This window comes from Eutrigla gurnardus (genome assembly GCF_963514095.1).
Source record: "Eutrigla gurnardus genome assembly, chromosome: 22".
NCBI lineage: Eukaryota > Metazoa > Chordata > Actinopteri > Perciformes > Triglidae > Eutrigla > Eutrigla gurnardus.
The window spans coordinates 8,009,276-8,035,748 of record NC_139933.1 but is presented as its reverse complement, the minus strand read 5'-3'; the positions used below and the strand labels follow the sequence as shown (position 1 = coordinate 8,035,748).

Genomic DNA, 26,473 nt, shown 5'->3' with positions numbered 1-26,473 from the left:
TGTACGAGCAAAGATTAGCTGTAATTATCCTCATTTTATTAGCAACTATATACTGTAAATTCATTTTACCTACTGTAACTGCTGCATATGCTCATACAGCATACATCTTATTGTTTATTCTATAAATATTACCACGTTAAATATGTACAAAAGTCTGCACTTTACTTCTTTTTGCACTTCTGGTTGGATCCCAAACCACATGTTTTTGTCTCAGTACTACATAACAATTTGAAGCTAATGCCAAATTGTGAAATGTACTAGTAAATATATTAAAAATTAAATATACTTATAATAAATGTACTAACTAGTAAAAATATTAAAAATTAAATATACTTATAATAAAAGTAATTACTAGTGAATATACTACTGGACTTATAGGATTGACATATTACATTTTTAAAAACATTTGATCCAAACTGAAATATCTTGACAGCTATGAATTGTCATGGATTTTCATTATGGAAATTCATGGTTCCTAGTAATTAATTCCATAAATTCTCATGGCCTTGGTGTGACTTAAGGTCATGTATCTAAATCAAAGCAATCAAAACATGGTTAATGTTTTAAGTAACCACCCAAATTTAACACAACAGTTAAATTATGTTAGAAATCACATTAGCTTTTGTTGAACTTTGAAATCCTAGTTTGTATCAAACTGTGGATTCATAATTGGACTTTGAATTAGCAACATGAAGCTGCGCTTCAAATATTTTAATTAAAACGAAATATATGAATGACTGTGAAAATGAAACCTACTCATATACTACACAAGCAGTGAGTAAAAAAAAAAAAAAATCGGAAAAGACTTTAAATATTCGGAACTATTCCTTTAGTCAATTTGATTGCAAATTCCAGCAGCTCAGCGCAGCTCCCTGTTGGGACCTGGTACCTGCCTGTAACCTGGCATCCAACTCCTGGGTCAACCAGCGCTCTCAGCTCAGCTGCAGGTGGCACAGAGGGGAGGAGGAGAAAGCCTGTTAGCTAGAGAACAGACTCCTTGAAGCATCACTGTATGTCCAAAAGTACAGAACAGAAAGAGCAAGAAAGAGACAGATGAGGAAGTAAGAGTAGCATAATGGGCTCGATCCAGCGTCCTGCTTTCTCTTCAACTTTCATGTCATTGTCATTCCACCAGGTTCCTCCTAACAATTTAAATGCAAATATGTCTAAACGAAGGCCATAGGAATGGGAGCCAAATGAATACGAATAGGGAGGTGTGATAGGGAGGGGAAAAAGCAACAGAACTAGCATGAATGGTCCTTTTAAGAACCCATTTGTCGATTAAAAAAATAAAAATATACTGATTGGATGGATAAGCCTGCTTAACGATTTGTTTTAAGACCACTAGGATGCAAAAAAATATTAAAAATCTTGCAAATATGTGACAGCAAACATCAAGAGGGTCTCGCAGTGAGTGACTAACACTCCCTTCACTTCATTATATAAACACGCACAGTTTGATGGTGACGAATACATTATGCAGAAAACAGACACGCTGAGAGGTCAAAGGTATTTTTTTCCCGTCCACCTTCCTGCAGTGAATTAAAAAGAAATCCAGACCGGCCTTTGAGCTTTTGTTTTATCTAGTTTACCAGAGGCAAAGCTCAAGGGAAGAAAGCCAAACTTTTTTTCCCTCTGATGTCAGAGAAAAGACTCACAGTGGAGTTGAAGCGCAGGTGACAGATGTTACAGGAAATGATGGGTTTCTTCTTGGGCACCGGAGCCATGCCGAAGGTGTGGTTGATCACGGCCTTCTGTACCGGGTCCATCTACGGGGTGAAACACACACACATACGCTCACATGTGTACATGTTAGTCCCTGCTTCATGTTGCTGATAACTTTTGGTTTCAGAGAGCAGCACAAACAGGCAAATTCATAAGATGTTTTTAGTGACGGGAGATTAGTTTGCCTTTAACATCTAGTCGACACCAGTAAAAAAAATGGATTCTACAACATGTTTATATATATACTGTATATGTAACATGTGACAACATTTTCGTCAATCTTTACTTGAGTTCAAAGAAAGAAATGAATGTTCCGATTGGTTGATTAGCCGCTGTAATGTGATATGGTATCTTACCGTGCTGAAATTGGGGAAGAGGCTGAGTGGCAAGGAGCCGTTGACCCTGAGTGGCATGAAGTGCTCCAGCGGGGCGTGAGTCTGCGGCCGGAGGGGTCGACCCGGCAGAGGCAAGGAGGCCAGCAGTGGGTGGACCTGGCTCTGGGAGAGGGCACCTAGAGCAGGGAGGATCACGTCACTTTAACAACTTCCCATTCAAACCTGTTGACTATCTTTAACCCATATTTGAAGAGACACACAGTTTACCCTTCCCCCCCCATTCGTGACCACCAAAGCTGCACATCCTTATACACTCACAAGGATAAAGCCAGTGCACAGTCTACGTGCACGGCATACGTAATCGAGATCAATTCTCACAGTGAATGATTCACTCAGTAAAGCTTTAATGACTTCGGTAATAGCAGGGGATAAATGATGAGAGGCGTTGTGTGGCCTTTTCCTGCTTTACACGTCCATAGTTTATCCTGACAAATGTCTCTGGCCTTTAAACACAGCACCAGAGTGTGTAATTGTGTGGTTCTGCTCGCCCTCAGATACTGCAAATTGGTCGGTCAGCTTCAAGAGAAAAGAATTGCACGGTGGAGGTTTCAAGGCCTAAGGTGACTAATAAACTCTACAATTTTAATTTGAACATTAGTTTGCTTTCCGTTGCCCCATTTGATGTCTTCTTGCATACGTTACTTTAACTCTGAAGTGTTTGTTCTGATGACTCCCAGAGCAATTTCCCCATCGCATTATGCTTTAAAACTCTCCTTCCACATGACCTCTCATCTCATCACGCTTAATTTTAGTTGGCCTAAATGCTTTCAGACTGCTCATGCTTTAAAGAGCAGCGAGGCAATGCCCTTTTTCCTCGACCCAAAGTAAACATTAGCGAGCTCACATTGAAATGCACGGTGTCTTACATAAGCACGCTGATTATTGTAATGCCTGTGTGCTGAAAGTCATGAGTGAAAATGTCATGTGTAAATAATTCATATATCGTCAGCTATAATCTGAATTAATTTGGGTGAATTTTGGGTTTGTTTTAGTTGAATATTGGTCATGAATTGATATACAGCAGGTGAGTAATGACTTTGCTAATGGCAAAGTTCCTTGATAATAATATTGAAGCAAACATGAATGTTTTTGGACAGAATAACAGAATAACACTAGAAGTTTGGGCTTGTAGAACAACGGACAAATTTTCCACTTATAATTGTTTTACTTTTATTTTCAAAAGATATTATACAACTGCACGTCCTCTAATAACATTTCTTGTACATACATTTCTATTTCTTTTTACCTCTACATTCCTGTGTGCACATAGATTCACAATTATACATATACATACATGATCTTCTAGACTTGCACTACCCATGGAAAACACTGAATTTTACCACTAATTTGACACTATTGTTGTAAATATTTTTTTCTTTATTTTCTGACATTTCCCTCAATTACATTGGATAACTTCTAGGGAGAATGATGTTGAGTTTTCTACCTTGTTGTTCATGCAGGATAATATTCTTTAATGACTAAATTATTAGGACTTCACAACAAAAAGTATGGTTTGTTGATAGTGAAGTTTTTTGTTGCCTTTTTTCTGCTGAAACTTCTTATTAATATTTAGGACATTTGTGATCAATCTATCTTGAGGTTAAAAAAGACCAAAACGTGGGATAAAAAACAGGCAGGTTGCAAGCTGCTGCCTTTTTTTTCTTATACGATACAAGTATATTTCTTATATTTTAAAAGAAAAAGCTCAACTTGGTTTGGATTTCAAATCTGTGGTTACTGAAAGTGCAGAGAAGGTTTGGTCTTAGCTGGACTGAAAGAGGTGTTGGCTGGGCAGGAGGAGACTTCTGCATAAAAGAACTGAATGAAATGGACTGAAGAAGCCAGAAGTATTAACATGCCAGATGACAACTGGGGGATGACGAGAGATGACTCACCAACTTTGGATTTAGGGAAGATCTGCAAGGAGATGTGTGAAGAGACTGTTGTGGCACCAAAAAAGTATGTTTTTTCCCCTCTAAATACGGCAAAGAGCGAGTTGGTTAATGGTTCTGTTTCATAGTGCTGAAAAGGCAAAGCAGTAATACCCCCCATCCTGCTCCTTTCTCCTCTGGATTTCAGGTTTTATCTCTGGGGATGAGGCAGGTTTGAAAGTCCTTGAGCATTAGCATGATTTTACTAATCCGGTCCCATATTCAAAATGGTTCTTAATGCCCGGGCAGAGCAGAGAGACATAACGGAGGAAAGGGGAAGTGAAAAGGGAAAAACAACATTTGCTCAAACGAAATGCTATGAACAGTACTGCCAAGGGAATAATTAATATTGATTTTAGGAGATCAAAAGATGTTGAGCTGTTCCATGCAGGTGAGACAAAAACCAATATAACAGCAGTAGTTGAAGTAACACACCGCTGCATGCCTTCTTTTATCATCGGCCGCAATTACAAATGCATTAGGGTACTTTTATTCTGGCAGTCAATGTGGCAAAAGCCTGCCAGAATTTGTAGTAAATCTTATTCAAAGGAATCCGAGCAGACGCCTTATATGGAAGTGAAGAAATACGATAAAATATGCACATTTTCATAGTTGTACTTTGAGCGAAAGGTTAACTTAATGACCATACTAACATGCTAATGTTAAGCACATCATTTTCCCAATCTTAGTTTGGTGTGTTACTATGCTAACATTTGCTAACTAGCATGAAACACAAAGTACAGTTGAGGTAAATGGGAATGGCATTAGTTTTGCAGTTATTTAGTCATAAACTAAAGTACAAGACGAACCACAATGTCCTCATAATGTTCAATAATCCCGTAATGATGGCGCTAGCTAGCAAGTAAAGGAATCGCCAAGGGGGGCAGGAATGTCTGGAGCAAATGTTTAAAATAGTTGTTGACACATTCAGCTCAGTGCTACAGGAGAAGTCAGGTGATCACCAGATGGACAGAAAAAAAATCTGATTCAGTCTGGACCAAAGTGGTGGATCAACTGGCTAACGGTCATTGCCATCCACCGTTAATATATATATATATTTATATACACACTGTATATGAACCACTAAAATATATCATAGATTGACCGACCAAATACCTCCAGTACACCAGTGAGGGATTAATCCCAGACCAGTTCTGCGTCACGATCTCAAACACGAGGCACACAAAACTGAACAAACTGAAACCGCCTGCCTGGAACACTGAATAGCAAACACACAAACACAAAGAAAAGTGAATTTCTATCTGATTCAAAGCCATGAATAGAAATTGGCAGTAATATCTGTCTCTACAGAGAGAATATCATCACTGAAAAACATCCACAAATGGGGGAAAACCAATGATTTGTTTTTATGTATCGTCCAAATCAACCTAATAAAGCCAAGTTGTTATGAAATATATGTTATATTGCTGGTTGTCTGGTCTTGTTTTTGCACAGTTTACTCACTGATTTACAGACACTCAAGCATATCGTGTGCTATTCAAATTAGAATTTCAAATGATTAGCTGATTATTATTTGTGTATTTAATCCTGCAAGTGTGATGTTCGCCATAGATCTCTGTGGGAAACACAGGAGGTGAGGCAGTTTGACTAATATGATTTTGTTTTCCATGAATTCCAATTTCTTTTAAACGCTCCACCAGGACCGTTTCACGTACCACCGTGCCGATGAAGCGCACTGAATTGCGTTACAATGAGTCGTGAGCGACGACAGAGTCGTGAGAAACGAGAGAAAAGTGAAAGAGAGACAACCACAAGGAGACGAGAGACAGTTTCCCTCCGCCAAGCCGATGTGCTTAATCTGCCTGTCAGTAAGACTTTTGGGGACATTGATCCCCCTCTCCTACACAAATCTGAAATTGATCTCATTAATCTCTTACGCATATATTCACAGAACACAGCAGGGCGAAACGTTTAATTAACTGTGTTTTGCGCCGAACAAACTAGAAAATGCCGTCATCCGTGAGATTTTTTGTACATCGGGGCAACAAGAGGACGGGGCTGCAGACGGGGCCGTCCCTTTCAGGCCATCCATCGCGTTCACATCCAGAAAGGCTCCCAAAAAGCATTGACATGATTGCCCTAAAGCTGTGGTTATATTTGTTTCATCCAATCACGCTGGGAATGCGACGCAGGGCCTTGATTTGTTTTTATAAATAATCACTCGTCACCTCAGAACTCGAACTCATGAACTCAATTACTGTGGCCACAACCGAAAATAAAGAGTAGAGGAATTTAGTTAATCATTTGGGATGGAGACCAACATCAGACATAAGAAGGGGGGGGGGGAGGGAACCCAGCAAGAAAATCAACAGCACGCTTTTAATTTTGTTGATTTATGGCACTATTATATTCTGTAAGGCAGAAAATATGTAGATAATAATAATATAATCCAGTCAAGTATCTACCCCTCTACTATCTATAATGTTTTCTGTCAAGTTTCCCTTGGCATTCATTGTGCTTTGTTGGGTAAAATAAATAAATTAATAAAAAAAGATGTTGCATTTGATGGCTAAATATATGATGCTAAACTACGAGGCCAAAGAGCAATATATCTAAATATAAAGTAGATTGTTTTTTAATTCAGAATGCTTACTATATACTTGTATGTTTTCAAATGGTAGGTTTTCACTTAAACAGGAAGTAAAAGTCCAATAAAGAGCAGAACAGAGCGGCTAGCTAAGTGGAGGTAAGCTAGTTAGCCGGACATGCTAAGTAGGGTGAGAACAAGCAACCGTTTAATCCATTACACTTTTGCTCTTGGCTGAGGTTTAGCAAACAGTCCATTGAGTGGGGGATTTTGTCACTTTGGATGTTCGTTTTCTTTCTTTCAATAAAAATGAATTCCACACTTTGAAAGGAGCCGGTTCTCGCTCACTAATCTTTGTGCACTCATTTCGTTCTCTATGCAAGAAGATAGCTCCTTCATGGAGGGTGTGGAGTGTAGGTCACAGCAGCACAACCTCCCCGTATTGAGAAGGGATAAAAGATTATGAGCTGGAGAAATTATAGCACCTTAAAAAAAAAAAAAGAAAAAAGCTAAATCTCTATTATTTCCAGGATTAGTCTGTGGGTGACTCAACATCGCAGCAATCACAGAAGGAAGGAAATGGCATCTTTTCATGAAGAAGGGTGGGGAAAAAAAAGGGGGGGGGGGGGATGAGAGGCTTTTCATAGCGGCGAATCAGAGCGAAAGCATCAGAGGAAAGGCTGCTTTGGTTCCTTTCATGGTGAATGCATTTCCTGGGATCATCTGTCTGAGCCAGTCTTCGGTCTGAACCAACATGGCGGCGTGGAGGCACGCTCTCATTCCTGGCACCCGTCAACATCCCTTGATGAGCTTCCTCCGTTTGGTGGAGCACTTTGTGACATATAGAATCAAACATATTTTGCTAGAATATCAACAGTAAAATATGTTGAATGAATTATGTAGCTCTGGGGATTGATCTTAGCGTGGGAGCAAATTAATTCACGCCAGAGACCAGAAACATTGTGCTGCCAGCTTAATCTATAGAAAGACAAAAGGCAGATGGAAAAATGTAGATCATATTTCACATTGTTGTCTGTGATGCATATATTAGAGCACTGATTCAGACATGGCTTGTGACTTTATGGGCTCTAATCCTGGTTTCAGGTTTGTGATAATACATTGTCAAGATAATTGAACTCATTAAGCATTTTAAAATCGTTTTCTTGCTATTAATAGGTAGAAGTGTTTTCTTAATCATACAGGAACACCAAATCCTTAAATCTATTATGTTATTATATATTTAATCATCAAATTTGGAGATTTTCACTCGACAGTGAGGCTGAGAAGTCTAGTAATTTAGCAATTTTTTCTGTTTTAAAAAAATAAACATGTACAAATGAATGTTACTATTGTGATATTGCTTCTACTCATTCAAGGATTGGGGTGGGTTTGGAGGACAAAAAGAAATAAAGTGATAATAAAAATCTGAATGCAATTCCTAGTAATGTTTTTACATTCATCCACAGAGAAAGAAAAAATATAGAACCTAAAGTCAACAGGTGGCTGTAATATCAATTTAATAAAAATAACTTAAAAAGGCAAAGTTACAGTGGGATTTTTGCAAGGTTTCCATCTCATGAAAGGTTCCAGGTTTGTGGGAGGTTTTGCATGTCCTCCCCTTTTGGAAACCACAAAATCTGGTAATGGGTCCTAATAATATCTGGTGTTGACATCAGGGAATCAGACACATCATAAATCTGAATCTGAGCCTGGTGTCATTTTAAAAATCTGTGTTAAAAATAGTGACCAACTAGAGCTTCTCATTACAAGACATTGCATTGTACAACAAATGTTTTTATCATTAGCATACAGCATTATAAAACACTTAAATCAACATATTGAACATAATTAAAATGTACATTGATTTAAGCATATTAAATACCTGCCAAGCTATGTTGCATAAGTCACAATGCACAGTGTGTTCTGTAGGAGCAGATCAGAAATTCCCATCACTATATTTAACGAACGGTAATCTTTCTCTCTGCAGAATAGCACTCAGTTGTAACAGAACGGTTGAATCAAATAGGCAGGATTAAGCACCGAGGAACGCAGAATTGAATTGTTAAAAAAAGTGCTGCCTCTACCGACAGGGTTTTTGCTGTTAAGCCTGCAAAACACATTGTCAAATGATGAAAATTGAATGGTCTGTTTTCCACTTCATAAAAGCGTGAAGCATGCAGCTTTTCTGAGTCATAAAACAGAAGTGGTTAGCGCGCCGTGCTTCTGCAGTCATGATGATGCCGTTCGGGGCTTACACAACAGGCAAATAGCTGCGCATTTATGATGAAGTCTGGGGGATGAATTAGCATCCATTAAACATGCCAATGACAGCTCCGCTTAGCTCCCTTCGCTGGAAACAAAACGGTGGAAGTGAAGGCCTAATTTCCATGATGGCTTAAAATGCTGCCCCCACCTTGCACTGTGTGGTCTTTAAATAAATCATCTTTATTGTGACAAAGCACGTTTAGGCCGCGACTGGCGGCCAACAGGCAAATTCTCCCACTGGCTGTCACTGTCTATTTAAACTCACACTGCCACAGCTGGCAGCGCCAGCAGCTTCGAGAAAGATTTTACCTGCGGGACACCATCCAGCCCAGATCAGGCTCCCCACAGTAATCTGTCCTACTTTTTATTGGAGCACCGTGGCCCCATTTTCACCCCAGGGTCCATACACTTCTATTGAATTTGTTCAAGGTGAAATCCAGGACTGGTATCCTCTGGTCACAGAAAAAAAAAAAATACAAGTTATGGTGATCATTCTGCAAAGGACACATGCTAAACAATGGAGAGTCCAAATTCATCATGTTTCCACAGCCCTTTCATCCATACGGCCGGCACAAAACTGCAGATCAGATAAGGCAATGCATATCTTTACAGGAGGCTGCCGGCTTGTGTGTGGACTTTATATTCACATCATATTATAGCCTGTTCAATGACTGTCTAGTACATAAGAAAAGTAATATTACTGGTATGTACTCTCTCCATGATCTTCCATTCTCGTTAATGTTGAGAGAACTTTGTCTTTTGAAACGCCAAATTGAAATTAAATGCACATGATGTACTTTTTTTTGATTCTGTGGAGATAAAAGGAGAAACAAATGCTGGGAGATAACGTTGGTCTGCTGGGAAATAAGCACGAACGCGCTATCAGCTGCAGTTCAGATGGCGCAGTGTTTGTTGTGTTTCGCTTCCTTTACCGACCCGCTGCCCTTCCATAATGTTCAGCACGTCTTTATCAAACACACTTAAAATAAACTGCCACCATCTGCTCGGATTGAGATAAGCCGGAGTCTAATCGGGCCTGCCGAACAGCAGTCAGCAGATGTGCTGCACATACTTATTGATATTTAAAGTCTGTCGTAGCTTCATCCGCCCCGTGAACTTAGTAATTAGCAGCTTTCTGTGTGGATGCTCCTCTCTGGCTGTCGGCCCGGTGGCGTGTTTCAAGGACCGTACATTAGCGGCTTGGCTTCAGAGCTGAGAATCATGGGATCTCTGCTTAGTGGTGCGTCTCCAATGATGTTTATCAGGGATACGTTAAAAAAAAACGCAGGCGAGCATCAGCAGGTGCATGTAACATTCAGCATTTAACAAGTTTAGAGACTGAGAAAAACTGAATTATGTGAACTTTAGCCAGGACGTTAGCCTCAGTCCCTTAGTATGATTTAGCCATTAAATGCATATTCAAGACCTCTCTTGTTGAGTTAAAAAAAAGTTTTATTAAGCAACATACTGTATTTCAGTGGCTGAAATCTTCTCTTTTCTTCTCTGAAACAAATGTTTCCATTGACACTTAGAAGTGTCAACATTGCTCCTACTCATCATTTCTGAAAGAAACATCACCACTCAACTTAAATCTTACATACCCTGCAGCTAACCTAATCATGAACCCATCTAGACGGGTGCATTGCATGAATCCTAATGGAGAGCACTTGAATTTGTAGCCAACATTTTTGGGCAATGTCATGTCTCCTGGCAGCTGCATATTTCAGCAAGTTTTGCATTTTCTGCTTGATTTTCAAGGCACGTCGCCGGATTTGGAAGCACAATAATTTTAATTCAAGTCAGCATTTCAGCAAAAAGAACGTGAATGCATTTTGCTGACAGAGTGTGTAGTTTGAGTGTGTGAGTGTGCCTGCTTGTGAGTGTGTGAATCTTAAAATTGAAGCATGTGCAACACTTGAGCCGTTTAAGAGTTTCTGCAACAATCTGTCCAATCGTTTGTCACCATTCCAAAGAGAGAGATTCATTCTCAAGAAAAAAAAAAGAAAATGTCCTCAGTCAGCAGCCGTTTATGTACGCAAGAGGTAGAAATACTGCAATATCAACGTCATGCATGTCAGAAGTTAGCAATAGTCCTGGTTGTTGCACATCCAATGAGCAGTTTTCATCAGTTTATGTGGGATTCAGAGGTAGGCAGAGCTACAGGTTAACCACTCCTGTTTGAAGGACATTGAAGAAGTGCCTGATTGTCCTCCAGACAGAAAAAACAGCAAGCAAATTGTGGTTCTAGACAAAAGGTCAGGATGTCACTCAAACTACTTTCAGAGCAAAGTGAATGTGACTGTCCAGAGACTGGGAAAATACCGATCCCTCCATCTACACCATCACAATGTCAGATTAGCACAGCGTGCAGTGTGAGCATGGAGTAGGGGCGTCTCTCAGCAGGTGCATTATGCATTCACGGTGAAGGCAGTGTCCTTCAGTTTTTCTCAGTTAGACTGGACAGTTTGGACAGACAGTGGAAAGGTATATTATTCGGATGGTTACTGACTCAGTAGAGTGACTCAGACACCCCGACTTGCACCGAGAGGATGGTGATAATTGTTTGGAGTTCAGATTATCCTCCCTCGTTTCTACCTCCAAACTTCAGGCTCATGGTTGTTTTTCTGTTTTACCAGTTTATTCATCCAAACACTGATGCTGCACAGAACAAAACCACAAACAACAGGGCTCCGGACACTATGTTTGTTAAGCTGACATCTGCAGTCTTGAATGTGAAAATCAAATTTGACTGAAACCAAATTTTTCAATTACTGAAATGAAATAAAAAGAACTTCTAGATCTTTTCTAAGAACAGAAAGTGGACTGTCCAGTGGTCGCAATGTGATCATTTCCTTTGCTTTCTGTCTAAATGACCGCAAGGGTTTGTTCACACTCACAGTGCCATCAACTGGGTTGATGAGCTGAACTGTACAGCAGCTAGTTTACAGTCGTTTCTGTGTCATTATGACATGTTGCAAAATCTTTCCTTACTGCCACCACATCGAGACTCTGAAAACTAATTTAATCAGCAGGCCTGGTGTCCCAGAATCAAAGCTGATAAAAAGAATATGCATCTCCACAATACTGTGCTGTTCTCCCAGGCCATAAAGAACCCCTTCTATTGTAGAGATTAAATGTGCTGTTATTGGTTAGAAAAATAAAGAAATCTGATTTTACTTGAATCATATGTAGTCTAATGAATTCAGTGAGGTCTTCAGTGCTTTTGTGCCCAAGAGACAGTCCCCCGTGGCCTCCACAGAGCCATGAGATGCCCCGTCACAGTCCTGGTTACCAGATATCTTGAGGCTGCACGAGCCTTGGCGAATCCCAAAAAATAATAAAAAATCCAAGGCATGTGGCTAAGCCATTAAAATGATTAAATGTAGTGGGTCTTGGCGAGCAGCTCCATTCCCAGGACATGTTGGGAATGGAGAAAATTGGTGCCCTTGTTATGATGCATGATGGGAGTCACTCTGAGCATCCATATGTACAACTCCAAAATGTGTTATGATTTTGAAGAGAAAATCTTTTGAAACATTTTGTTCCTATTAAAAATGGTTATAGATAAACATAAAACAGCTCGTATGCAGGATGTGGGACATCAAATTAACTGTACAGATGTAAAATATTCTCTCAAGATAAACAAAAAGTCATTATGATTAATCTGACATAAATTATGAATGTAAAGAGTACGACTAATCATGCCGGTTAAAATGATGTCTTTAGGGCATTTTCAATTCATCTTATATGCATAAAACATATTCATTATTAACTATTAACAACCACCAGGGAAGTTTAATACAAGTATAGTACAAGTCTGTTAACACAGTCACACTACAGGAATTGTCACATATTACAGGATAACGTATTGTTATAATGCAATATGGGGCTGCACAACAAATACAGTTTTAGCCAATTTAGAAAAAAAAACGTTAAAAAAAAAATTGCATCAGGAAATGCAAACAACAGGAATAAAACAATGAGACAGGATGCCACATTCATTTATGCAGATTGAATGCATATTGTTTTGAAATTAGTTCCCGAAATTCAAAAAACAATGTACAATACTACAATAATAATACAGCATACACACTATGTACAAGAGCAAGAAATATTTTTTACTTCAATTAAAAGATTGTTGTGAGAAACACATAGCTGCACCAAGACAAGTTATATATCCAAAGATAGACAGAGTCTAGAGTATAAATGTGTTATAGTTGGATGGTGAATGGGCGTACAAATATCCTTCAACTCTAAGGTTTAATTCACATTTCTCTTTTTATTTTCTCACATAGTGACATGAGAAAGTGTCTAATTTGTTTCCGTAACATATGGATTCTGTAACAATCAGTTTGTGTGATTTGTCACCAACACAAATCATGTTATCGCACTTCTATGCGCTGAAGTTGCAAACTTGTCTGGACGCTGAAGACAGGCTTTGCAGATACTGCCTTGGCACAAATAAATAAGAAATGCTCTCACCGACACAAGGCACCGAGTCAAAGTACAGTAGGCTAATTAAATTTGTTCTCTATGATAATCTGCAGTATCAGTATCGCTATTAAAAACCATACGGCGCCATTCTCATTACCCTATGATTAGAATAATGAGTCATTAACGCTGCTGGGTAGGGAATTTGATCCCCAACAGTAAAAAGAAATGGTCCCATCACAAACTGACTCATGAACTTCCGTCTCGGCAAACATTTCTTGAAAAACTTTTCCATAACAAGTAAATAAGGACTTGCTTTCTCCATCTCTCTCCCACAGAGCACAGATGTCTCTTAGCCAATATGATGGGTCATAATATCAAGCTTATATTATCCCGATAATCATTATTAAATGCTTAAAATTCTTAAAATACCAGAATCAATTCACCTTACATTTAGTTAAGAAACAAACATGCAAATTCAATAAATACAGAATACATAAAAATAGCAAAATAAAGGGAGTCTTTCTCACATGATCATTTTCAAGCTACTCATAACTGCATGATTCTCTGGATAATGAAAATTCACCACAATCAGATTATTGTGAGTGTTTTTAAATGTGATGCGTGATGGAAGAATGCATCACAGGGTTTTATTATGAAAATTCACAGTAAAGGCTTTGCAGCAAAAATAGGATTTAAGTGTTTTAATAAAGAGCAGACTTTTTGTTTGACCGCCTTTTAAAGAGAATAACGAGGTTAGATGTCACAACTCAAGCCAGCCCGTGTGTCACAATTAATGATAATATATTCATTTTCATCATAACCCATTACCTGTATTCCTCGTTTTAAATGAATATGTTAACATTTTCCAGCATTGGTTATTTGACAGCAGAGGGCAACAGAAAAGATGTAGGAGGGGGAACAGGGGGCGGATGACTCAATTCAAACCTAAAAGAGAATCAGACCTCAAACACTGGGATATTAACACTATTCTATTTTACAATGTGATGAATGGAGTCGTTATATTCCCCTATAAATATTCCCTTTTAAAAATTGTATTGTTTTGTATTTAAAAGTGTCCTTTGTTAAGAAATAGAAACCATTTCTTTCAAATGTTTCCCTTTAATCATCTGTTTTATTGCATTACCTGATTATCATATCAGTTTGTCTGTTTTGTACTGTATTATAGTGCATTTTGGGTTTTTTTAAACTCGTAATCATTTTGATTTTTACATCCAGACCAGACTTGAACCAGACCAGATCAGACCTGAACCTGAACGGCAGTCCCATCTTCGGCATCTCACTCCACTGAACCCAGTTAATTTCCACTCGTGGAAATTATGCCGTGCTCCTTTGAACTCAAAATTACCAAAACCAGTCAGCATGTCGCTCCGTGGGTGACTGCGATTTGCATCGCCGACGGTGCGTCATATGGCATCCTACGTGGAAACAGGGCTCGTAATGTGTTATCACACTATTGTGATCCTGCTGTATTCTAAATGTTTCATCCGTATTAAGGCCTCCTCCAGTTCCTGCTGCGCTAAATAGCATTTTATGCAATTTATTTGATGCAGCTGTTCGACAAAAGATGCGTTGAAAGATATAAATCTTGACAGCTGAGAAATATGCTCTTTATTCTAGGCTGTTTACACATTTTTACATCTTGTGCATGTCATGCTGAACAGAGAATGAGATTTATATACATAGGCTGTCACTGCAGTCTCCAAACAGAGCTCTTGACGAGGGGTGGAGGGGTGGGGGGATGGGGACAGCTGCAGCATGGCCACCAGGCAAAACTCTACAGTTATCTCCTCTCCAACTGTTTCCCTTTGATCTCTCTAATCTGCCATTTAAAGAAGAAAGCATCCAGAGCTGCCACACAGACACTTCTTAGTATTCCTATCCCGGCAGTCACCGCAGAGTAGCTTTCGTTTCCACGAGCTGCTGAAGTAAAATCACGAACTGCTAATGCATACACATTATTTAAAGCTGCGCCAGCCTTTAACTGAATGTGATGAGGAATGACACTTTCTCATCATCGTCATATAATGACAATCATGATTTTCACCTCAGCTTTTATCCAAAATGAAAAAAAAAAAAAACTTATATCCAGGGTTGTTTTATTAGGGATTTATCTGCTGATTATTTTCTAAATTAATTGCTTTTTCTATGAAACGCAAATCCCTTGTTTTGTCTCTAAAAGACCGGGTCGGGACTCACAGGTAGCTCGCAAATTACATTGCAGAATTGCTGCCACATTCTATTATTTAAGTATAATAGGCACACTTTTTTTTTTTTAAATAAAAGAAAAAATGTATAAAATAATAATCCCTCCCAAAGACTTATGACCCTATAGAAGTGAGTTGGTGTACCTGCTGTTCAAGACATTTCTGTGTGTGGGCAAGAAATGGATGGTTTAACTTTTCAAGATAATAAAAAGTGATGTGCGAATGGTGGTAAAATAGTTAATTTACGCACATATACGTTCTTTTCATTATTTATAGAAAAGGTGTAGTGGATAGGATCGCTGTGGTTTGCCATTTTTTTTAAAGTTTGAGAAAGCCGGGTTTAATCAACAATCTAAGCCCCAAAGATGAATCAGTTTAAACATTTGAGAAGATGATACCAGCTTCTTTAAGCTTATATGCTTGTAAGGTGACCATCTGCATATATATCTACATACTGAGCTCTTCATACATTCATCCAGAGGTCAAAGGGTGAACTTGAAACCGGTAAACTGACTATGTGTACCAACACTAAAAAGATACATTTAAAAAAACATTAATGCAAAAAGCATTTTGCTCCTTAGCTGAAAAAAAAAAACAAAGACAAAAAAATCCCCACACTGCCTTTATCTCTAACAGGCTCCAATTATGCAAGCTAATCTGAGCATATTTCCCTCAGGAGGCAAAGACATAATTGCCAGCAATCTGTGCAGTGATATCGACGGCGTTCTCTGTGGCTTCAAAATGACTCGACACATATGGGAGTGACAGTGTTGTATTGGTCTGAACTCCACACTTGGCTTCATCAAAAGGGGTCAATTAAAAAGACAAACAGGCGAGGGACTCATTTTGGATGCAGGGGGGGCTGAAGGAGGGCAGATGGCAGGCGGGAGACTGAGCCTGCCCTTGAGCAACATTGTGAAGTCAGCGTTGTAAAAACACACTGACAGGAGAGCGCCCGCATGAATTTAGGCAGACGGCACGAAAAACAACACAACAAGACCGATAAAACCTCGTGTTTGCATTCCCGTTAATAAGCGATACCGACACATGCCGTGAGAGTAAACAAACCGTCTTACCGAACACCATCTCCACGTGTTGGTCTGTTTTAATTCCTCCGCTTGCCGCTCTTCTGTGTTTGACTTCCCGCCAGTTAATCTCCCATCAGAGAAGTTGAACAAGAAGAAAAAAAAAAGTGCCTCCCCACAAGATTAACCTTCTCCCGTCTCTCTACTGCGTCTATCTTTCCCCTTCCACTTTTTTTTATTCCCTGACCGAAGTGAAATCCTTTTTCTCGGTCAACGCCACATCCTGGCTGCGAGCCAAAGAACGGCACACGTGCGCTTCAATTAAAGAAAAAAAAAAAGGCTTGCGCTCTGCCGGTTCACGCTGCCTGCTTCTCTCTTTTTCTTCCCGACGAAAGAGCGAAAAAAAACTGTTGAAAAAAAAAACAGCTGGAGAGGAAAAAGAGTGCGATGGTGAGAGTCTGGAGAGCAAATGTGTATTCTTCTGTGTGCACGAGTATGTAAGAGATAGTGAGGGAGGGGGAGAGAGACAGAGAGACAGAGAGAGAGAGAGAGAAAGCTGGCATAGGACTGGCTATCAACAACATGAACATCCCACCTCTCCCCCTTCTTCTTATTCTTCCCAGCACCATTTTCTACTCGGGGTTCACACCTGCATCCTGGAGGACGTTCAAATGTAATTTCCCTTACTAAACAACAACAAGGCATCATTTCTCCATCTGTTTCTATTCTGCTTCAATGCAGCGGTGCCCCCCCCCCCCCCAAAGCTTTCTACATCATAGAGAAGACGAAACATTTAAAAGCTTTCAGTCCCCCAAATGATACACCTGATGTGTTTACATCCGATGATTGATGGTAAGTTCCCCCGTTTGATGGGAATAAATCATTTCTACACTCCGGTTTACATTTCCGATAGGTTGAGCGTGCAGAGGTTTCGATCAAAAAACGCCCAGAGTCAATCACGCAGAAGAAAATCATTCATTTCCCCCCACCACCACTTCATTGTGACCGATAGAATCGCTTTCGTAATTAAGCGGCGGTGGTTTCATCCAAAGTAAACAGTTATTGTAATATTTAATTCGCTGGACAGTTTTTCCAACATAAACCTCAGTGTTGTGTGTCATGAGGCTCGTGTCACATCTTTTAGACTCCCACAGCTTTCTCATTTATAAACATTGAAATTTTCAACATGTCGTTTCGGAGATGATCACACGCTTTTTTTGGGGGGGGGGCAGGAAGTAGCACCACATGTGGGCGCAGTGCCGGAAAATATAAATCCAAACATTCAAAGTGACTGTAATGTTTGTTGAACAACGACCACCAGCAAAACCACATTTATCTGAAAACAAAATTCCACTGCTCCGGTTACTGCCAGACTCTGTTATTATATTGCTCAATTTAATATATATATGGGTTCCCCGTTGCACAAATGACACTCCTAAATCAGAATGTGATGATGAACTTGGACAGCTCTTCCGAGAACTTGGCTTTGTGAAAAAGGACAAATGTATCAGAAGAGCGAATTGTGAAAATGCTGTTTGATAAGTTGGTATACATTTTAAATGACTAAAGAGGAAAATAAAGATAGTTAAATCTTTATTTAACCTCATTTAACATGATTCTGTGATTTTTAGCTTCATAAAGTGAATTGACATGATGTTTCCCATAATGCTCATTTGCCTTAACAACACAGTTTATTAATTTTCTACCCAATAGGACAATTCCACATCCATTCATAAAACTTGAAGGATTAGATACTCATTTAACTAAGAATGATCTATATTTGCCTTTTCTGATGGTATGAACAGCATTTTTGCCACATAGGGTGAAAAAAGAGTGGAATGATACATATTAGAAGAGAATGTGCAAACATATTATATTTCTTACGCAGAGGCAAATTTCATTTGCATCTATCTTTTTATCAGAAGACCTCAATCTTCCGACGCTTCCAGGCAGCAGACGGTTATCACTCTCTAACGAGGTACAATAATATAAATCATACATCATGGAAGCTTAGCATATTGATAGTGCAGCGCTTTACCCACTCAATGCTAATCTAAACTATTTTGAGATCAAGCAAACCGGCAGCGTGCAACTCTAGCCGAGTGTTTATTTTAATGAGCAGGTGGGAGAGATTACTGTTCGCTTAATAGCTCGCCTCATCTTCCTGAATAATCCTTCCATGATTGACACTCTGCAAAGTTGGATTCGGGGTTCTGTGTTGCACTTTTTGCGTGATATTTACCGTAAATGCCTCTTTAAAGGTGCACCGGCATTAACATTGAGACATATTTTCTTATAGTTACTCCAGATAGTAGTACGTGGTTATTGACCTCTCTCTCCTCCTTTTCTGTCATCTCATCTTATCAATGTAACCATTAAACAGAATGTTTTGTATTGTGATATTACTAAGAGGATAAATCAACCCTTTAGATTCACTGCTATGTGCTTTATTTGCAGTACAGGAGAGTTTCGGTGCATCTTAAAACTCGACTCGACCCAGAAGCACGTGGTTGGATATTTGTCGAGGCAACACAGGGGCTTGGATGCTACGTGGAGCAGGCCTTCGGTGCATTATTATTCATTCCGCAGTCACTATAATCACTTCAAATAAACACAATTATTCTCATAGTCTGTGCCCTGAAACCCTGGCCTCAAATGTCATCACACACACACACACACACACACACACACACACACACACACACACACACACACACACACACACACACACACACACACACACACACACACACACACACACACACACACACACACACACACACACACACACACACACACACACACACACACAGGGCTTGTGTCTGCCCTGTGCGCTCCTTGCTGGCTCCTTGTCCACTTGAATAAGTGCGATGCGGAAACACAACACTGACAAATCCTGACAGTTATACACTTGATTTCAGCCTGCTGCATTCAAATGAATGTGCAGGGAGGAAGCCTGGAGCAGAACCGGCCCTGTGTCGGCTACACTCAGCATGCTATCGTCTAGCATCGCCGGCTATGCACGCCTTTATTTATCTATACGGACTTTGTGGATGGATGTGATTGACATGCCATGTGACTTATGGAAATCAATGACTTTTTAAAAAGGTAGACAGAAACAGAGGGAAATGATTTACAAAGCCTCTTTTCTCCCAACCTAATTTATCCCCCCCCCCCCCCCCAAAACATTTTTACGCAGCATCCCACCAAAACTCTTTCACATGCCGTTTATCACACATAAATGGAATCATATTGTGATCAAATCATACATCAGGATATAGTGATACACAATTATGTTGTCTAAATTGATAATAAGCATATACTCACTAAATTTTCTCAGAAATCCGAATTGGTAAAATTACGTGCAACACCTGCTGTAAAGAAGAAAAAAGAAAAATAGGCTTTGTGGTTATTTCATATTGACTATGTATTCACTAAATGACCAGAAAACATACTATATCATGTTATATATAGTATAGAGATATGAAATAACTATATCAGCACAGATAGAAGATTTTTATGACATAACCAGCCAAGTTCTCGTTCTCACACACACACAACCAAAATGCAACCTAAAAACACCAAAAAGGAACATTTCACTCATTTTATTTGGGTCTTAAATCCAGGTACAGCTCCCTGGGTAATTTCCCAGACATGCCTGACCTAGGATGTGAGTCCCTGAGGGTCCTGGTGTCATATCTGGCAACCGCTAAATCAAAAAAGAAATTGGGAAATGGTGAAAAAGGCGAACATCACCCCTGTTATTCCGCCTCCCTGCCCCTCTCCTTCCTGCAGGCCTTCAGACTGTACAGCATGGCTGCCGACGACAACAAGCGGCGTCTTAAAAATGGCTGTTTCTCTGCTAAGCAGTCTCTGCTGTATGAAATGAGGCCAAGCAGCAACAAAACTCCAGCTGATTAATGTCCCATTTCACAGCTCGCACAGAACGTTTCGGCATGTGCGTGCATTTCTGTGCACGCCCGCAGTCACGCGGCTTTCACGGTTCGTCTCTGTGATGCGGTGTATCTACTGTAGGTTGGTGTACACGGAGGAGGAATGAAACGCATTAAGCAGAGTCAATCTTCAGAGGAGCTCTATTTAAGAAATGTATAGATTTTTCCATTAGTGAGGGGAAGCTTTGTTCCAAAAAAAAAAAAAAAAAAGGCTTAATTTTCCCTTTCAGTGGGAAGGTTGTTATGCAGGAAATATTGTAGGTCACCTCTCTGATAGATATTCATTTTCAGGTTTGATTTAGGACTCAATTTGGAAAATCAAATAAAGGAACTCCAAGTACAGTTACATTATGCTTAAACTTTCTTTTTGCCAGAGGTGTAGTGGTGCATATACAATTAGTGTATACAGCACATACCTAAAAATAGTCAAAGATGCATATCGGTGCACATCTCGCAGAGGAAGCCTGGAGGCAATGTGGTGGTAACATAAATACGCCTACAAAACCGTATCAAGCATGGAGAGGAGCGCTGTCTTTAGGGCAGTGTTATCTCTGTAGGCGTGACATTTAGGGCGGCCACTTCATGAGTCTCACAGTAAATATTAGGGCCAAGCCCTTATGCCGTCAGTTTTGTGGACTTTTTACTTATCTACGATAAAAAAAAACATCATCCACCAAGGGCACATGATGTCATCAATAAGGAATATAAGTAGTATGTGAAACATATATTCAAACAAACATGCATATAAACATGAGTTCATAGATAAGAACACGTCATACTGAAAATTTGAAAACCACCTGAAGTAAAACGACCCCACAGTGGTCCAGGAGCTCAGTGCCGAGTGCAGGGAGTGGAAACTGCGTTGGCCTGTTCCCTTTTCAGACGGCCCCCAGTGAGAAGCACCCTATTAAAATCCCTTTTCATTGGAGCAATCGCTTTGTGCGGCTAAATAAAGGGAATGCTAGTCCAGCTGTGGGTTGGGAAACGGGTATTATTAGGCTGGTTTCGTCAGAACACAGACTGAATTATACCAACAGTCACCTTAATTGACTTGGCTCGTCCTCCTTTACTTCCCTCTACTTGGAAACCGGCTACAGGGAGAACGGCTTGTTAGACATCGTGTTAAAAATGCCCATTTGTGTGCAGGAATCTGGGAATCATTGTTTGATAGAAGATCTGCTTGGCTGCCGGAAAACTTTAACAATACGATATATCAAATATGACCATGTAGGGCTTTGGGAATAAATTAGGCAGTCTATATTTTAAAAAGGATCATTTACCGGCTATTTTTCCTGCCTGCGGTTTGGTTGCATTTCTGCTCCAAATAAACCATTTCACGGCTATTTTTAGGCCTGCCAGTGGTTTCACTGTGGTATTGTCAATTTCACAACAACCAAAACAAACACCGTAGGGTTCATTTAACCAGTTCAAACATGGCAGGTGTGGAATCACTCTGTGGCCCGTGTGGGGGAAACCAGACGCCCTTCGCCCTGAGGGACTGACACGAGTGAGTCTCATCTCAACTATCAATTATTGGACGAGATAGCCGACACTGTGGCCTGCAGCAAGTCAGGTGTTTAAACCGATGCTGCTGATGTCTAATCCCTCAACAATGCATTATGAAATGCATGCAAGGACGAACAGGAAACAAGGAATATGCTCGTGCATTTTCTAAAGAGTGTCCATGATAGTAGGAAAGTATTTCCTCCCCTCGTTTTAGAGAAATGTGTCAGTAAGGCCAGCATTTCACCTGCGAGAACACAAGGATCCCTGCTGTCTTGCCGGCAAACTGGAGCAGAATGGAGGTCACAATCACACTTTCTCACACCGCTGTGACACTCGTACGGCTCTAGATCATAAATCTCCTCAGTCAAATAAATACGCCGATACAGTCTAGATGATGGCCGACAGCGAAGCACAATCAGACATTAAGCTGTGACCCAATTCCATAAATCTGTGCTGGTTTTGAGATGTATTCTGTTTACCGAACAAGGGAGAAAATTGACAAAATAGACTCTACTTAAAAAAACTGATCACAATGTGGGAACGAATGAGATAAAGAGGATATATTTCAAAGCGGGTCAAGTGATCGATGACCAGTGGTGTCAGGTCATATAAGAGAAGTTGAAGGATTTCACTCTACTGTCTCCTTATCATCATATCTTTAGTCGTAGGAGTGATGAGAAATAAATTGTGTCACGTCCATCACCACAGAGGTAGCCAATACAGAGAGATCATCTACACAGTGATGGATATAAAAAGATGAGTGTGGCCTAAATCCCCTTCTAACAATTAGCAGGATTGCCTTATAAATAAACATGATGAAAACCACTTATAGTAGCAGCTCTTTAAATGTTATTTTAGCAGACAGCCTGAACTTACTCCAACTCAAAGATCTCCAATGATCTGTCTTAATTATAACTAATGCATAGCTTTGTGTTTTATTATGTACATTTACACCAAATTCCACTGCAAATCTCAGCTAAATTGGTAATAAGTGCACTATAGGACGACGGAGTGATTTCACACCCAGCATAGCAAAGTATTTAGCGTAAAAGTTAATGTAGCTAACGTCAAGAGTTTGTTGCTGGATAATAGAAAGTCAAAAATACAATGGGAAGATAAATAGAGCCAAGAAATGGCTTCAGATCAGTCTGACAATTTTAAGAATGAATGATGATCTGCAAACGCTATTATCGGACACAGGAATAATCAATAACATTCTGATGATGAGGATGATAACAAAATGAGGTTGAAATTAAACAATGGATATATTATTAATTTAATTCCACCATCCGTGTTGGATTGGAGCAGAGAGAGAGATGTGAAATAAGCCAACAGAGAGAGAGAGAGAGACGGCCTCATAAATCAACATTAAAAAGTGGCATCTTATTGGCCAGTTGTTCATTAGAGGCTTTTTTTTGTTTTTTCTCCCTGAGAGATGATTGATCAAGCGGGTCAGCGTGGCAGAGTGACACAGGTGGTGGCGATTGAAAGTGATTAATTGCCCCTTCGTCGCCAAAACAGGTGTGCAGATGATGTTTTGGAAACGGCGAGGGGCTCTTCTGGAATCGCAAATACGCTGAAAGCATAACTTTAAACAAATGTGTGTACTACGAGTCAAAAATAAACACCTGACTAAGTCGTGTTGGGTATCAGGGAACAGTTCCCAGGTCTGCTGACAGACTGTTACATACTATACGGCACAACTTCTAATGGAAAGCCCGTATCTGCAGAACTTGGAGAAGCAAACTTTTCTGACAGGTTGTGGCGTCTCCAAATATTCTATTTTTTTTTGCTTTATTCATGTGGCTTACACATTTTCTGTCTATGGAGCACAGGAAGTGTAAAAGGCTGTATCTAAACTACAGATCACACTTCACCAAGAAGCATGGAAGTCACTAACAAAGCGACGTATGTTTCTCGCGCTCGTAAACAGAACCTCTGTGGAGGAGAAATTGATTAAAACGCTGCTGATGACTAAATAACAGGAGCGCCGACCATACGGCCGCCCTGCAGTAAATAGCAATTTGAAGAAGTTCATAATGTTCTGTTTTGGCTCGGCCTGCGAGCGTTGTTGATTCAACTGTGGTCATTTTGAAGCAGTTTATGAGTCTTTCGGCCGGTGTTGGTCGACACCTCGCTGCTCGAGCAATAAGTGGTACTTTATCATTTTTCAGCGGCTTTATGACATAAACATGGAAATGTTTGAGATTCACACACCAACAATAGACATTTTTCAACATTTTCTTTTTTTAACTTTCATTGGATGAAAAGGTGTGATTAATAACATGGCTCTGTTCCATTTAGTTGCTCCAGCAGGACGCTGGTGTTGATGTCTCCCTGGCATGTCTTCAGTATAATGGAGTCATCATCAGTGTCATTAGTTACACCTGTGCTTTTTCAAATGTCCACTCATTTAAGGAGGACCTGCCTCTTTCGGTTCGTCAGTTGTCTTAATTTGTCTCAGAAATTAAGCATGCCTTTTCTAGAGCTTTCAACCTTTCTTCATCAGCATCAAAGTGATTCAATCCTGACAGCGACTGAGCTCTCATTGTCAACGACTGAGGAGCCTCCATCCACTGACCTGAAGACCGTTTGACATGGTGGGAAACTTGCAGGTGGGAAGATAATAATGTTATGTTTTTGTTCGGCTAGCAGAGAGTATAAATTGAACTATAAGTGTGTTATTGAGGTCATAAGTTTAAGTTACATTTTTGAGTGTTCTCTTGTCCTGGTTTTAAAAGGCTTCATTACAGTAAAGTCATGTCATTTCCTGAGCTTACCAGACTGTTCTAGATTTTCTATTCTTTGCCTTTACCCACTTAGTCATGACATCTACATTAGTGATGATTATTTATCCATTTTTTTATCCCAAATCTGACTGACTCAATGTTGGTCCTTTTTGAAAATATATCTATCCCTTATATATGCATGGGGGACTTTGTTTACCAAATTTAAGTTTGTTTTACCGTTTTGTTTTTCCACCAAAAAGTGCTGTTAAAAGTTTTAAGCATACTCTGATGATTACCGGGATAATATCACAAAACAGCTTTATTTTGATCGATTTAATCTTTTTTTTCTCAATTTTCAATCTTTAGCACAGATTGCTTTAACAAATTACTCCTTTCGTCTTTCTGCTCGCGGGGCTTTCGTTGCAGATACTGATCAGTTAAAAAAATACCTTGATACTAATCTTGGAGATTGGATTGGGACACCCCTACTGCATTACATTGAGAAGTGTTTCTGATATATGGTCCCATTTTCAGAACAGGATGGGGACAGATTTCAGATACACACCTGAATATAATATAGTCCAGCACCACCAAGTATAGTTGAAGTCTGTCCTGGGATCTGGTCTGATGAACACTAGTTTTAAATTTGATGTGTGATGTACTCGGCAGCTATAGATGATACATTCCCAAACAAAAATGATATGCGTGTAGATCTGTTCTCGTTGCTAGAGACAGCCAGACTACTTTTAAATTCAATAATTCTGCAGTAACTTGTGAGTAAATAGGATCTGTGCTTCCCTACCTGAGCTGACAGCCTTTGCCAGTCGCCGCAGCCTCCTCTGGTGCGTCTTCCCCCTGTAGTGGATCTGGGCCTGGGCGTTAGAGTTCAGCTGTATGTTGCACACCTGACACATAGTGGCACTGCTGCTGCCTTGACGCCGCTCTCGTTTGGCCCTGTGCACTGCCACCACCCTCCTCTCCTCATCTTCCTCCTCCTCCTCCTCTTCCTCCTCCTCCTCCTCCTCCTCCTCCTCCTGGCCGTCCTGACTCTTGGGGAGGCGGCTGCTGTCCAGCCGGTCAGGGCTCTTTGGAGGTTTCATTTCTGGAGGAAGAAAAGAGGCCATTAATCAGAAGTGGTGAAACAGTACAGGTCTCCCCTGTGAGACATTTCATCAGAATGTATGTTGTCAAAGTCTCCACAGGGGGGCAATAGAGCAGCATGTTTCCATTCAGAGCAGAGTGGTCTTTTGCTTTAGTGTGATTCAAACTGCAATTTTATGAGCACCAGCGGGGCTTCATATTCCACTGTACCGAACAGAGACATTTCTAAAGAAGACCAATGACGCTTATCACTTAGGTTTATTCTTTACATTCATTCACTGTCTGCATTTCTGTACGTCACTGCATTAAGGAGCTCAAATTAATCAGACAGTATACCACATTTTTTCCAGCATAAGCCCTTAGATATGAAAAAAATGGCCTCTCCCTGGTGCACACACCAGCATCACAACAGAGACACGTGCAGTCTGGAGATAAGCATCTTGTTGCCGCTTCTCTCCATTTATCAGATAATAAAAGCAGATTCCCGGGGTGTCACAAAGCGGTGTGCTCCTTTGTGAGAACACATCGCTTTAATACCTATAATGGCTGAGCAATTGCTGCCGACTGACAGCATGAATCAAATCTGCAGCCAGCTCTGTTGTGAATGTGGAAATATCGCCCAAAATAATTCTTTGT

At 40.0% G+C, this 26,473-nt stretch overlaps 1 protein-coding gene across 2 annotated transcripts in view; it reads right to left on the bottom strand.

Annotated features, from left to right (window-relative positions):
* The window catches only part of LOC311033282 (zinc finger protein 385B-like), a 52,545-nt gene that overhangs the window by 7,306 nt on the left and 18,766 nt on the right, over positions 1–26,473 (bottom strand). For both annotated transcript variants that reach the window (XM_084040592.1, XM_084040591.1), the window contains exons 2-4: positions 25,539–25,838; positions 2,082–2,236; positions 1,659–1,769 (exon numbers count right to left, since the gene is read on the bottom strand). In XM_084040592.1, coding sequence (XP_083896718.1) covers positions 1,659–1,769; positions 2,082–2,236; positions 25,539–25,838 — 566 coding nt within the window. The remainder of the gene's footprint in view (positions 1–1,658; positions 1,770–2,081; positions 2,237–25,538; positions 25,839–26,473) is intronic.